We start from the raw sequence: 13,581 nt of genomic DNA, 5'->3' as shown, positions 1-13,581 counted from the left end.
ACGGAAATATTTCAGTTAGGAAGTGCAATATGCATTGCATAAAAACTGCATTTGAAAGGAATTAAGACTGAAACGCTTATTTATTGTAACAACAACGATACAAATTAGAAAATGAAATAAAAAAATAGGTTGACAACAGTGTAAGAAACTACTGCAGACACTGGAAAAATACGAGGGGTCAAAAATATAGAATCTATCAAATTACATACATGATGTAGGCCTGAAGTTAAATGCAAATGATAGCTAGAAAGATTCAAATATTACAAAAGTGCACGATTAATATTTTTCAAGATATATTATTTTCTAATCACAGGGATCTGGCCAAAAGGAGATAAAACTGGGCAAACTGAAGCCACAAGAGCTGGCCAAACAGAAAAAAAAGAAAAAAGATGGTAATGTTACGTTACTTGCCCCCCCCCCCCCCCCAAAAAAAAAGATTATGAACAATTTACCAGTGAATTTTTTGTCCCCACTAAACTCAACTTGTTTCTAAACTAGCGAAGTATACATCATTCAAAGATAAAAACAACTGCAGTAGTATGAAGGTAATAAATAATTGATGTTCTGTTGTGGTACTTTTTTTTCTTTTTTGACAGGAGTCTTTTTTCCCTCATCACAGAGCAAAAAGTTTAGCAAAAGTTAAGCAAATAGTTTCTGAAATTTTAGCCTTAAACATTGGTTCATGAGAGTGAGATGGGCACCAAATGTTAAACCTGATAGTATTACTGATAGTCAAGTATTATCTTTCAAAACAACTTCTTTCTTTTCTTTTTTCTACGGGCAAATCGGACCTTTTGTTTTCATCATGAAGAATAAAGTTATACGCTCCGTCCACAACAATGCAGTGCTGAGGAAAAACACAGTATGAATATTTGAATGTTGCCACGCTTCCAGCAGTAAAATATTTATTTTTGAGGAGTGTAACAAGTATTTAACCTTGAAATTTTTAGATACATATAATTCTGATGAGATTGCGAACAAAATTCTGTGAAAAATTGGGAGAGAATTTTCACAGATCTCTAAGAAAATTCGTACTTTAACGAGGGAAATGTGGCAACGCCCGAAGTTTCATCCAGTGTTCTTTCTTAGTGTGGCAGTTCAGTGCATGATTAGTACACTATTTTAGGAACAAAAATTGTATTTCTCAGATTACTGAGATGAAAAATTACTTTTTTTTAATTACTAATAATTCATCCACAACAATATTTGAAGACCTGTCTCTCCTCAAGTCTGGAGGGGTACCAAAAAAACATCATTCTAAATTATAATCAATGCGAAGTTAAAGGGTACGTATTTCAAGAGGACCAAGCAGTATGTCGGAGACCCTAAATAAAACAATCTAACAAAACTCCTTCATCACACAAAGTACAAAATCCCCGCGAGATGAGAAAAATACCTCAATGGGAGGCAAAAAACCCTTTTCAATTAGATCCTTAAACAAGCATAATCACATTTTCAACAGAATTAAAAATCAACATTCTTTATACACCTACTTTGAAATTAAATACGATAAATTTGACAGCAGGACTGCCTGTTACATGTATATACATATATATGTGAAAATAAATGTAATTTAATGCTACGAATTGTATGAAAAGTGAAATGGTGTGACACATTAAAGCAAAACCAATTTTTGAAAGCTTTTGGCTCATAAATTTTCGACTGACCAGATTAGCAAATGTGTCACTATAAATGTAAAGAAAGGCAGTATTTATGCTGCGGATAAAATATAACAAAGAAGCGAAAGAAAAATGTGAAAAAACCTGAAATTGATCACAATTTTCCAAGTTATGTTAAGCATTAAAACTTTAGAAATTTTTCAAATGTATGTTATCAAATTGAAATACCACGAAACGTTTCACTTCCAAGCAGAGAAAAACACTGAAAGACAAAAACGATTCCTGCTTCTCTCGGTTGAATGTGTATCACTGGGAAATGCTCAGATGAAGCAGAGATTTTTAACCTAGAGACTGGACTAAGAATTATTGAAATTATGGAGGAAATTTTCTATAAGTACCTTGTTCCCATATGTTCAAGCTTTCAGACAAACTTAACAAGTTTGATTAAATTCGAAAAAATTTACATAAAATACAAACACAATCTAACTCAACATTTAACAAAAGCTTCAACAATTAACGTTAACCTTGGTGTTGACTGACCCATTTAGTAAGCACCGTTTTTGACCCTAAAAGTTTAGTATAGATATCTGTAATTGGACATTTTAGAAGAAGTATTTTTGAACATGGCATTATCGTCTTAAGCTGGAGGAAAACGACACTGAAGAGGCGTCCACATCTTCCATCAGTTCTGTGATCTTTGCTGCAAGCCAGGCCTTAAGCTCTTCGTCTTCAACCAATAATAACTTGCCATGCTGTGACCTTGATAGTTTATGACCCTTGGATTTCAGAGGCAACAGTAATCCATCTGCTCGGGCAACTGGAGGCCCATCAAACTCAGCCCAAGAGTATGCCCACAGCAGCTCAACTGAGCCGAACACATCATTAAAATAACTATACAATACTCTATTATTCGTAATAAGGAAAACTTCTTTTCTTTTATTCTTATCAATATACATATGAAAGACGTAAGTGTCTGTTTTTGCGAACTTCCCTTTGTCTAGTGAGAATAGAAACACGTATCCTTCTGCTTCTTTTCGTGAATAAGGACGAACTACTTTATCTTCTTTGAAATAGCGTGGCAGTCGCACTCTGGTTGCATCTTTTGTCACCTCCATCACATCCCGGACAACTCTGAAGGATCCACTGGCAAAGTCGACAAGACCTCCTGTTGGGCGGGTGATGAGCCCTGCCACTCCGATACCAATTCCTTTCATGAAGCCACCAAATCCCTCTGCTCGCGCTCCTGAGATTGGCTTCGTGAAAACGCCACCGACCCCTTCAACCACACCCATCACCAGACCCTTACTGCTCGTTGCAATTCGTTCGTGGGCGGATCTCTTCTGGACATTTTCTCTACGCTTTTGCTGATAATCCTTGTCAAAAGTCAAAGCCGCTAATCCATGTCCAAGTGACCCTGTAATTCGACTCACTGCTCCGGCTGCACCACCCACTGTGTGACCAAATAAACTTTTCATGCCGAGAACAACCCCTTCAGCAAACTCTCCAGGGCCTTGAATGGCTCCTTGGATGGGCTCGTAAAAAAAGTCCTGAACTCCTCTTTTGATATCCGTTACTAATTTATACGGATTGCCAAGCACATCCAGGCCAAAAACTACGACATAAATTTGTCGGATGAACTGGGTTGTATAATGACTCATGACCTCATGCTCCAACTGTCGCTGGTTTAGCATGACATATTGTCGTTCCAAGTATGACAGCTTAATAACAACATCGTTGAAGTCTGTTACTGTCACACCAAAGCTTTGAGTCAGAATATTGATATTCTCTGCGGTATCTTCATGGACATTATCAAACCCAGAGCTAAAAGAAAAGCTCAGATGAAGTTTGATCGGTCCAAAGTGCAGGAAGTCGTAGTAGTTTTTGGCCTCTTCAGAACTATGACAAGTGACTAGCTGGTACAATGGATCGTTCATGACTTTTCTATCTTCCTCGAACTTGAGTTCTTGGTCCTCCATGAGCATTGAATCCACTTTAAAGAGGTTAGTTAAGGCACTTATGAATACAACATCTACTTTAACTTGCATTTCTTGGATGAGAATTTTAAAGTACTTGTACTGTTTGAATGTAGAGTAGTCGTAAAGACGTTGCACTATACTCAACTCGGCAAATGGCTTGGGACTTTGACTCGCAGCAGTGGTTTTTGCTAGAGGCTGCGGTGCGAAAATGACCGGGAATGTGTATGTGTGACCTTGATTATCAATCTGGAGGTGGTTAATTTTGGCATGAACTTGATAAGTGTGTAGGGATGATTTGGTTTGTAGCCAGAGACCAACATGATATATTCGTCGCAATTTTCCCTTGAACGGTTTACTGACAGTTTGGTTGGAGAAATCAATTTGAAATTTACCATCAGACGTAGGTGACAAAGCTTTCTTTCCTTCGGTTAGCGGTTTACTTCCGACCTGGCTGTATTTCATAAAAGCATCCTCGATGTTGCGACTCTCTTCAATAGTTAAAGATTTGAACCGTTTGTTTCCTTCTTTTTGAAGTTGCCAGTATGGCCCAGAGCTGGTCATGGTCAAGTAACAAATTTCTTGCTTTAATTCATTGTTAACTAGAGAGAGGCCGATCCCATGCAGGGAGATGATTATTTCTTGGTCGATTTGGTCAAGATCGCTCACTGCTTCAGCTTCTTTGGCCATGTTCTCGTCTGTTGTTAAGAAGATAGTGCGCTGCATCCCATTCAAAAACGAAACCCAGAATCCTTTTTCTTTCGATTTCAAGACAAACGTACCAAGCGCGTCCTTGCGTACATCAATATCTACAATCCCATCGTTGATACTCAATATTGGACTGTCGAATGATTGCGATTTACACCATGTAAACATCACAGCTGAGGATGCTGGGAGTTTGGTCTCCAACCCACTTGTGGAATGCTTTTCACTCAGCAAGAATGTGTAATTTGTATGATTGACAATATATGCGGGGGCAAATCCTGCTTTGTAATAATCTAGCGTAATGTATGTCGCACTTTCCATAACTTGGATATCAACATTTATTCCTCCATAAGAATTTTCTAGGCGTAGGAGATTATTCATGATTTTTGTGAAAGAGAAGGCAGTAGTCGTTTCCTCTGTGCCATCGACTCTTAAGATCATATCTGTGGAGGTATGCTTGGATTGATGCGGCCAGAATGAATGACATGTTTTGGACTCGACTTTTTCCCAAGAATACTCGTTGCCTTTCAAAACCTGGCGAAAATTGATGTCAAACCAACATTTATTAATTATAACATAGTACGGAGTGAAAGTGACCAGCTTTGTGAGAGAGTTGGACATCATTTTGATATGAACACCGATTTGATATGTGACACCTTTCACCGTGCAAGTAAGCATACCAACATTGCCTGCAACGTCAAGAAGGAACTTGTCGCACCATTCCCCATTGTTGATTTTAACACTGGCCTTGGTTTTGTTGAAAAATGACTTCTCACGAGAAAACATGATTGGTTGTTTAAAGGAAGCAGGATGATAAATTGTCTTGGCACACTCCTCTGAACTCCTGTACGCCAGTTTCATATCAGTCTTGTTTATCATCCAGAAGGGGCTGTACAGTACCATATAAAATGCATCTTTTCGAATGATAGATCGCATTCCAAGTTGAAGACTCATTCTTTGGGCACTATCGTAGGAATAAAAGATCCAGGCATCCAATTCAGGTGGTTTTTCATCGATGGCACGTTTGCAAGACCATTCTTTTTCAAGATAATTAACTATCCTTATTATAATACTAGACGAACCTGGTTCAACATTAGGTAAGTCCATTTTCTTGCCTGATGGGAGCAATTTTTCTGTTGGCACTCCTTGCATTACAACAACAACATCGACAGGAAGGAGATTTCGAAGGTACAGTGTGGGCCATAGGTGAACCGAGTGACTACGACTGAAAGTAGTGTATCTACTAGTTGATTCATAGTAGACCTTCTCCGAGGAGCCAACTGCTTTGATAAAAAAGGGATCACTATCTTCAGGATTTTTCGATACACACTGAAGCATTTGTGCAGAAGGAGGTTGGGTCAAGTCATACTTGTATGATTTGGAGCAGACTGAGTAGCCTCTGACACGGAAAAATATGTCGCCGTCCGTGGAGGATAAGACTGGAATTGGGACATTGAACACAGCATCTGGTTCTACAACTCCAATTAGCTCTAATTGGTCGCCACTGGCTGCTAACGCATAGACATTTATTGGCACGGAGAAATGATTGTATATCTGCATGACACTTCGTAGAATAATGCTCGTGCTTCCATTCTCTACCAATACTTCTGAAATCAAGTGACAACTTTCAACATCTTGACTAGATTCAAGCAATGTGTAATATCGCTTCACTGCTTGGACCACAGGAATCTCGATCTCATAGTTTTTGTCTGGTATTAGTACTCTGAGGTTCCTTTCGTAAGAAGCAGAGTTGGTGACTGAATTACTGTCATCGTCCGGCAGGAAAAGAGATATCTCAGCTCCTGATTCTAGAATGACGATTTCTTCATTATTTTTGCGCTCCAAGTCTTGGATTTTGAAAGATTCTAATCCAAGAATTAACGTGACAGACAAACCTGTGAAATTTTTCAATGTATAAGGGGCAGCAACCAACATAGCTAAGGGACCCTCGTTTGACACTGCATCTCTGAACGCTTTGCCAAGATCTTGGCAAACTTGTAGGCATGTTTTGGATACAGTTATTTGCATTAGTTCTTTGGAGGAAATATCAATCTTTGTCAGTGGATTGTTGGAGACTTTATCCGAACTTTCTGTATCATTTGGGTTCTTCGTTTCCATTTTGAAGTTCAGCTCCCATGGAACAGAGGAGCTTTCAATTGAATTTGGCTCTTCGTATTCAATTGGTTCAATAAAAGGCTCCCACAAGGCTAGGCGGCTATTGTAATACTTAACCTCCAAAGTCAAACAGCTGGCAATTTTCATTGCTGAGCTCCAATTTTCGAAAGTCCCATTCAATTTTGACTCAAGGAGTAACATGGGTAGAGTTTTGGTGCCTACACCTGCTTCGATGGTGATGATGATTGATGGTATGCTAACAGTGCAAGCTTCTTGCATGACTTGCACGGCAGATTCTGCCAACAATTTCGGTACTTCTGCAATGGCTTCTTGCGCTTCCTCCGCTTTCAAAAACCAAAATTCATTTTCATTGATTGGCTTAATATCCCACAAGTCTGAAAGGTCTACATTCTCAGGCATGACTGGCTCTTCATCTGCCAGATTTGTGTTGATAGTTTGTTTGATCCGATTCAACAGTTCAATTGTCGCTGGTGAGACAGATAATCTAACCGGAGTCGTTTCAACCTCTATTTGAAGATTATTCGGTTCCGGCATCTCACCTGACAGTGAAACATTTACAGGACGTAAGACCAAGGCAAGAGAGGTTTTTTTCTTTTCTAAAGTGAAAAAGCATGAGTATATCTGAAGGTCTCTTACCCATCCACTCATGGTTTGCGTTGCACCGGTCATTTGAAGCTGATAATTCATCTCAAAATTTAACACAATGCCTCGAGTGTTAGTTTCCACCATGTTTTCAACAAGGATAATATCGGGCTGCTGTACATGGACACTAACAGACATTCTATTATCTTTCGCCTCAAGCTTTATATCCTCTGGTTCGAGAGTCGTTGACTTTTTCTTCTTCATATCAGGAGCAGCTTTGACAGCACCAACTTTAGCAGAACTAATGGCAGGTGTTGGTTTCTTATCTTGCTTCTGAGTGAAAAAGTCAAGGAGCTTCAAGCAAAAATCAAGATTGAACATTAAAATGAAACTTGAGACTTCAACATTGATGCTGGTTAGTTGGTCTTTCTGTGAATAAAGAAGGTTGATCATGTCGTTTGAGTCATCCAAGCGGGGATCTCGATTGCGCTCCATGTAACGAGGCACCAGTTTTTTTCTAGATAGGCGCAAGTCATCAATCAGACAATCTCGCAGTAGAATGGAAAATGAGATGGAATTATCAGAAAAGACACTCCCCTCTAGAGCAAATGTGTTAAGTGACAACTTGGCGAGCAAGTCATCTACTGAATTACCTGTTTTTGGGTCTACTTTTTTACTATTTGTTGAGAGATTAAGCTCCATGCTATCGATGTCAAATTTGAATTTAATCACACTACGAGCAAGCATGTCTTGAAAGCTTCCATCTTCCATTGTTGCCTCCTCATCTTTGTCAAATGCTATGGGCAGCTTTTGACGGCTGATGTTGAATTTTGCTGTCTCATAGAAGTTTGATATTGTGGGTTTCGGTGCTGGGACACTTGGCTTTGAGGACTTTGGACTGGCAGCTAAATTCCCTTCAATGACACTTAAGATCAGACTATATGCTTGTTGAGATAAGCTCATTTTGATGGCTTGGAAATGACCAGTTATGTCGAGATCAGGCACATCTTTACACCAGGAGATCGAGAGGTTACGCTTTACGACTAGAGTGAAATTAATTGGGAGAAGAAGGGAGGCTTCATCTTTTGTTCCCAGTCCTTTCCGTAAAATGGCACTTGACATTTTCATCTGCTGCAAATCAAGTTTCATGTTATCAATGAGACAGGAATTACTACTTTGGCTTGTTACATTATTGTTGATTGTAAGATGACCTAAATCTAAAATCAGAGCATGACGACTTTTGAAACTGACTGGTACTACAATCACGGGGGCATTTAATCTTACATCTAAAGAAACTTTGGTTGCATTTTCATATGCTTGCTGCATGTTTAACTTCGCTGTCTGCACGGCAGCAGCAGATGCTTCGACGATGGCCTCTTTGCCTGCTTGGAAGTTGTTTAAAAATGCCAAAAACTCCATTAGGCGTTCGTTCACAAAAATAATCCTTACACAAGCCATCGACAAAGAAACAGCAACATCGAAACTTTCATCCGACAATTCTCTTAAGCTTTCTTTTTTATTTTCATACAAAACTACTTTTGTGACAATCACATCTCTTTCTTCCATGATGCTCAGCATGTTGCGGTTATACTCAGTTCCCATTAGATCAATAATTGAAATATTTGACAAGCTTGCATCCATTTCTGTTGTTTGAGGCTTCATGACTAGTAAAACGTTAAGACCTGCAAGGTCAAACTCGAATAATGGGGCTTCTGAGTGTATAGTGACTAGAAAATCATTCAAACATGCAATTAATTTCACCATCACAATTTCCCTTTCTAGCTCATCTGTTTGGGAGACCATGGGCGTAAGCTGGCGTTGCTGCGGCAATGAGAGCTGGGCTGCCTTTTCCTCACTGGTGGAACTGGTGACCTCTAGAGTTGAATTTGAATCCTTTAGCTTCAACAGGTACTCTTGGACATGATTCCACCACTGGAGAATGAAGAGAATTGCATCTTGCTTGATTGTAGCATCCAATTTACTGACACTCATTTCAACGAGTTGGATGACTGAATGGTAGTGCGTCTCAAAAACGGGAGAGTTCCTATTGACATTCACGTACTTGAGTAAGAAGAGGCTGTGATCAAGGTCGTCGGCTAATGTTGTACTCAGCAACTTGATCTCATCACCTTCATAGTACTGAATGAGCTGCAAAGACTTCAATACAACATTGACGTGTAGATTGAATGTTTGCTGAACCATTTCGAACCCAAGCGATCTCAGATTAAACAGAACAAGTGGCTCTGGAGGATCATCTTCATACTTCTGCCAATCGATCTGAATAATCAATTCTTTCAACTCGAATTTCACCTCAAGCTCAGTTAACTGAACCAATTCTTTGTTGGATTTTTTGTCCACTTTTTTCTTGTTCCCGACAAAATCCAAGGTTCTCAGGTTGACTTTCGAAGGAGTGGATCTCACCTCTGTGACAGGGGCCGGTGTTTCAGAGTCTGGAAAAGGAATACTGATCAAGACACCAGCTGCGTTCAGAAGCCTACCTTCAGCAATTTTGATTTCAACAGAGGGTAGCTCCGTGTTCAATTTTAACTTCGGAAGATTAGGATCATCTGTGACGACACATTTCTGAGCCAAGACGATGACACTCGTGGGACGTAGCAGATGTTGGCCTGGAACGGCATTATCTCCTGGTTTCATTTGCCATTTTTCTTCAGGGTAGACCACCATTACCTAAAAAAATTAGGCACACAGTTTAATACAAATACTAATCTACATAAAAATAAAACATCTACAATTGTTCGCCTATACTGAATTAATACAATTTGTTTTGGCTGTCATTCATAGTGACAGTTAATAGTGAGTTTCTCGCTTGCATGGTAAAAAATCCATGCTTAAAAAAACCACTGGCTGATTCCTCATAAAGATGCTGCTTAATTGATACCAATGATGAAACTTAAAGGCTGAGGGCCATCATTACATAGACTAGGAACTGGAGATATTGAACGATATTTGTTAAAGCAATATTAACATTAATAGGACAAGAGATTTGAATTAGATAAAATAAATCGATCAAAATCAGTATTACTTTCATTCTGGACATTTGAAATAAGATGTACTTCAGGGCCTTCTAGAAACAATGATTTGATTGATAAGATCATTCCCATTCATAATATAGTGCAAGGAAGTCAGGCTTAAAAACTTAATTTTTGTTAAGATGGGTATGCAAAATAAAATACTTCAATTCTTTCAGTCAATTTTGGAAATGGGTGAACTACAATAAAAACTTCCCAAAAAAACTTAAATCTCTGTCCACTTCCGGCTTACTTGCTTGGATATCCAAAGTTGTATCGACACTCATTTTTGCTCTCAATTCAATTTATGAAGAAAAAGTGATAAAAGTAAGATTGGCAAGCCTTGAAACGAAAACTATGGAACAAAACACACCAAATTAAACAAGATTTGTAATTTCCTAAAATAAACTTACCATCTCTAAAACTTGAAATTGTAAGAACTGTTATTTTGTAATTTCCTAGATAAATTTTTGAATTTTCAAACCCTCACGTCTAATATCATTTACCTGTAGATCATCTAGTTTGATGTCAAAACGATCATAGCTAGAGCTCATCATCTCTTGGAGAATCGTTTCATCGTCCTGACCTCGACTCCGCATTTCTTGGATGTTCCGCTGACCATCTGGAGGGCGAGAGTATATTGATATGCGACCAAGGTTGACAACAATCATGTTTTCATGTCTGAGGAGAGACAAAAAAGAAGCTAAAAATACAACAGAAACTTTTACACGAACAAAGAACTGGAGGATTGAAAATGTTAGGTCCTATAATAAATGGTGAAATCTCACTAGGTCAAATTTTCATGGGACCAGGAGAGGTGTCAACAAAAGCGGCTTTTCTTCTAGAGCGAAGCAATTTAAAGTAACTTATGCGTGATTTTTTTAATGGCTTTTCCAAATTATTCAATAAATGCTTATGAATTTTAAAAGTTTTAAATGAATTTTCAAATTTTATCCCTGAACTTTTGAGAAATCATCGAAGTACATCAACAGTCACAAATTTTAAAGCTCTTACTTCTATACTTCCTTCAAAAATACAGGTGCGTCATCATAAATCTTTTTTTAAAATGTTCTTTTCTTTTTAAATTAGTAATTTCACTTGATTTTTCAAGTATAAAATTGAACTTTTGTCGGGTTTGCCGAAAATATTTCTTCGACTGAAGCAGCTTTTACTCCACAATAGAAGTTAAGAATTCGTCAAAATCATAGTGTTTTTACATTGCGCTTTATGGTGGTGTCTAGGGACTGAAATAATTTTTGACTTAAGATTATTTACTATCCATAGTTCAACTTAGCAAGATTTCACTGTAATGCAAGTCTCTTCTTTGGATTATCATACTTTCAGATACAAAAAATTTATTGAAATCCTTTGATGTGGAGGTAAATTACTTGCACAGATGCTGCTGTTGAGTTTAGCACTTGAAATAATCAACTCATTTATTTCAATGATGAATAGTTTCATTCCACTCAAGTGATGTAGGCAACCCTGGTTTCAAGTTAATCAATAATTAGAAAGTAATTTTAGTGCCATTGGTTTGATATATGCATTGTAAACACATTTTTTGGCAAAAAAAAAGGGGTAAGAGACAGAGGTCTTGTTTCTTTGCATTATCCTAAAAATGACCAACTAAATTTTTAGACACCATAGATTGATGCTGCGGACAGAAATGCAAAAGACAGGGTATTAACAAAAATCCAAAAACAAAAATATGGTACTTTCATATGACCTTACATGGCAATTTTTTGCAAAAAAGTATGACCACTACATCATATAAGTCGCTTTATAGCACTCCCTGGCGCTCTACGACACCTAACCTCCACTGCCCTTTGTAAAACCATAACCGTTCAGGAATTGAGCGCCTTAACATTTCTGCTTCAATCCCATCCTTCCAACCTCTCATTGGGCGTCTTCTACGCCTTCTCCCGGGAGGAACCCGATCAATCAAGGACCTTCTTCGGCAACCTGTCTCCTTCCATTCTCTGAACATGACCATACCAAGTGAGTTGTAACGTCATAATGTCATGCACAATGGTCCGTTTGGCATCCATGATCTCCCATACCGTTTCATTTCTGACGCGATCCTTTCTGGAAATACCAGCGGATCTACACCAGAAGTTCATCTCTGTTGCCTCTAAAACTTCCTGGGTCCGCTGTTTCATTGGCCATACTTCACACCCGTAGGTTACTATGCTCTTAACAATCGCGTTGTAGATCCTTCTTTTGTTCTCTTTGGAGATCCTTTGGTCCCGAAGGACTCTATTTAACATAGCTATTGCCCTCCTACCATGCACATTTCTGTTCTTGATGGCCTATTCAAATCGTCCATCCTGGGTTAGAAAAACTCCTAAATATTTGTAAATATTGCAGCTTCCACTTTGCCGCCCATCATCTGATTCTATGCTTTGCTGATTCCTGCCAACGATCATCTTCTCCGTTTTGCTGACATTAACCTCAAGGCCCCATTTCCGATACTCAGCCACCAACTTTCGAGTCGAGTACTAAGCATCATCTAAATCTTGGGCGATAATTACTTGGTCATCAGCAAAGCATTATGTACAAAGAGTAAGTTTGAGTAGTTTGCTAATAAAAAAGCTTTTAGTTCTCATTAAAGAATAACTTGCAGGTAAAAAATCCTACCATTAAAGCAATTCTGATTGGAGGCAATGATTTCAGATGATAATTATCAACCCATATAAGTAACAATCTATTGTTATTAGCAATATTAGATTTGATAATATTACAGGCGATAAAAATGTGATTTTTCTCTACTTTGATAAGTATTGCTATCTCATATACTTGCATAAGTTGGTCGCTTGACCGAAAATTTTGATCCAAAAATCGAGCTATGAGACAAAAATATGGCAATTTTTTGTGACTTTCATATAATTATACAACCAAAATTAAAATATGGCAATAAGACTGTATGATTATATAACCTGTAGACACCCTGGTAAGAACGCGAATGGAAAATAATAGAAGCTGCAACATAGTGCAATGCACAGTTAGGGTCCCTTATTTTTAAGCACTAAATCCTGCTTTTTAAGTGGATTTGCGATGTGAAGGCACTGAAATTATAAGACTGGTCAAGGAAATTACAAAATTACAGTTAAGAATGATGCAAAGGCGATTACCCTGTGTAATGGCCCCCATGTGGTATCAAACAATAAGATGCCATCAATTCTATTTTCAATTCCAAAACGCCGTGTTTTTCTAAGGTGTACTGAAAACCTAAGGAGGAGCGTTCTTTGAACTCAGCTATTTTTACGGTGGCAGCTGCAGAGAATCTGAAAAAATTAAAAAACACATATCAGTTTATGGAGGAAACTTGTATTTTGGGTGAACTAGGCTTCCCTGTTTCGCGACAGTAAACTGATAGGTTTGTTGCCAACTTCAGCTGGAGCAATAACTAGAGTTGTTCCTTAAACAGGGGGCTTGAAAATCATGGTGAGCGCATTGGCAAAGTCTACTTTTCACTCATTACCTCAAAATCTGCGCAAGAAAGGACCCTGCCCAGAGAAGCAAGGGACTCAACGACTG

At 38.3% G+C, this 13,581-nt stretch overlaps 1 protein-coding gene across 1 annotated transcript in view; it reads right to left on the bottom strand.

Moving 5' to 3' along the window:
* Positions 1–61: 61 nt before the first annotated feature.
* Positions 62–13,581, bottom strand: part of Vps13 (vacuolar protein sorting 13C) — a 37,302-nt gene continuing 23,782 nt past the window's right edge. The window contains exons 12-14 of the mRNA XM_019049912.2: positions 13,176–13,328; positions 10,551–10,725; positions 62–9,703 (exon numbers count right to left, since the gene is read on the bottom strand). Coding sequence (XP_018905457.2) covers positions 2,249–9,703; positions 10,551–10,725; positions 13,176–13,328 — 7,783 coding nt within the window. The 3' untranslated portion in view covers positions 62–2,248. The remainder of the gene's footprint in view (positions 9,704–10,550; positions 10,726–13,175; positions 13,329–13,581) is intronic.

This window comes from Bemisia tabaci, chromosome 8, assembly GCF_918797505.1.
Source record: "Bemisia tabaci chromosome 8, PGI_BMITA_v3".
Classification (NCBI taxonomy): Eukaryota; Metazoa; Arthropoda; class Insecta; order Hemiptera; family Aleyrodidae; genus Bemisia; species Bemisia tabaci.
Note: the sequence above shows the minus strand (reverse complement) of the source record. Positions and strands in the feature narration are given on the sequence as shown.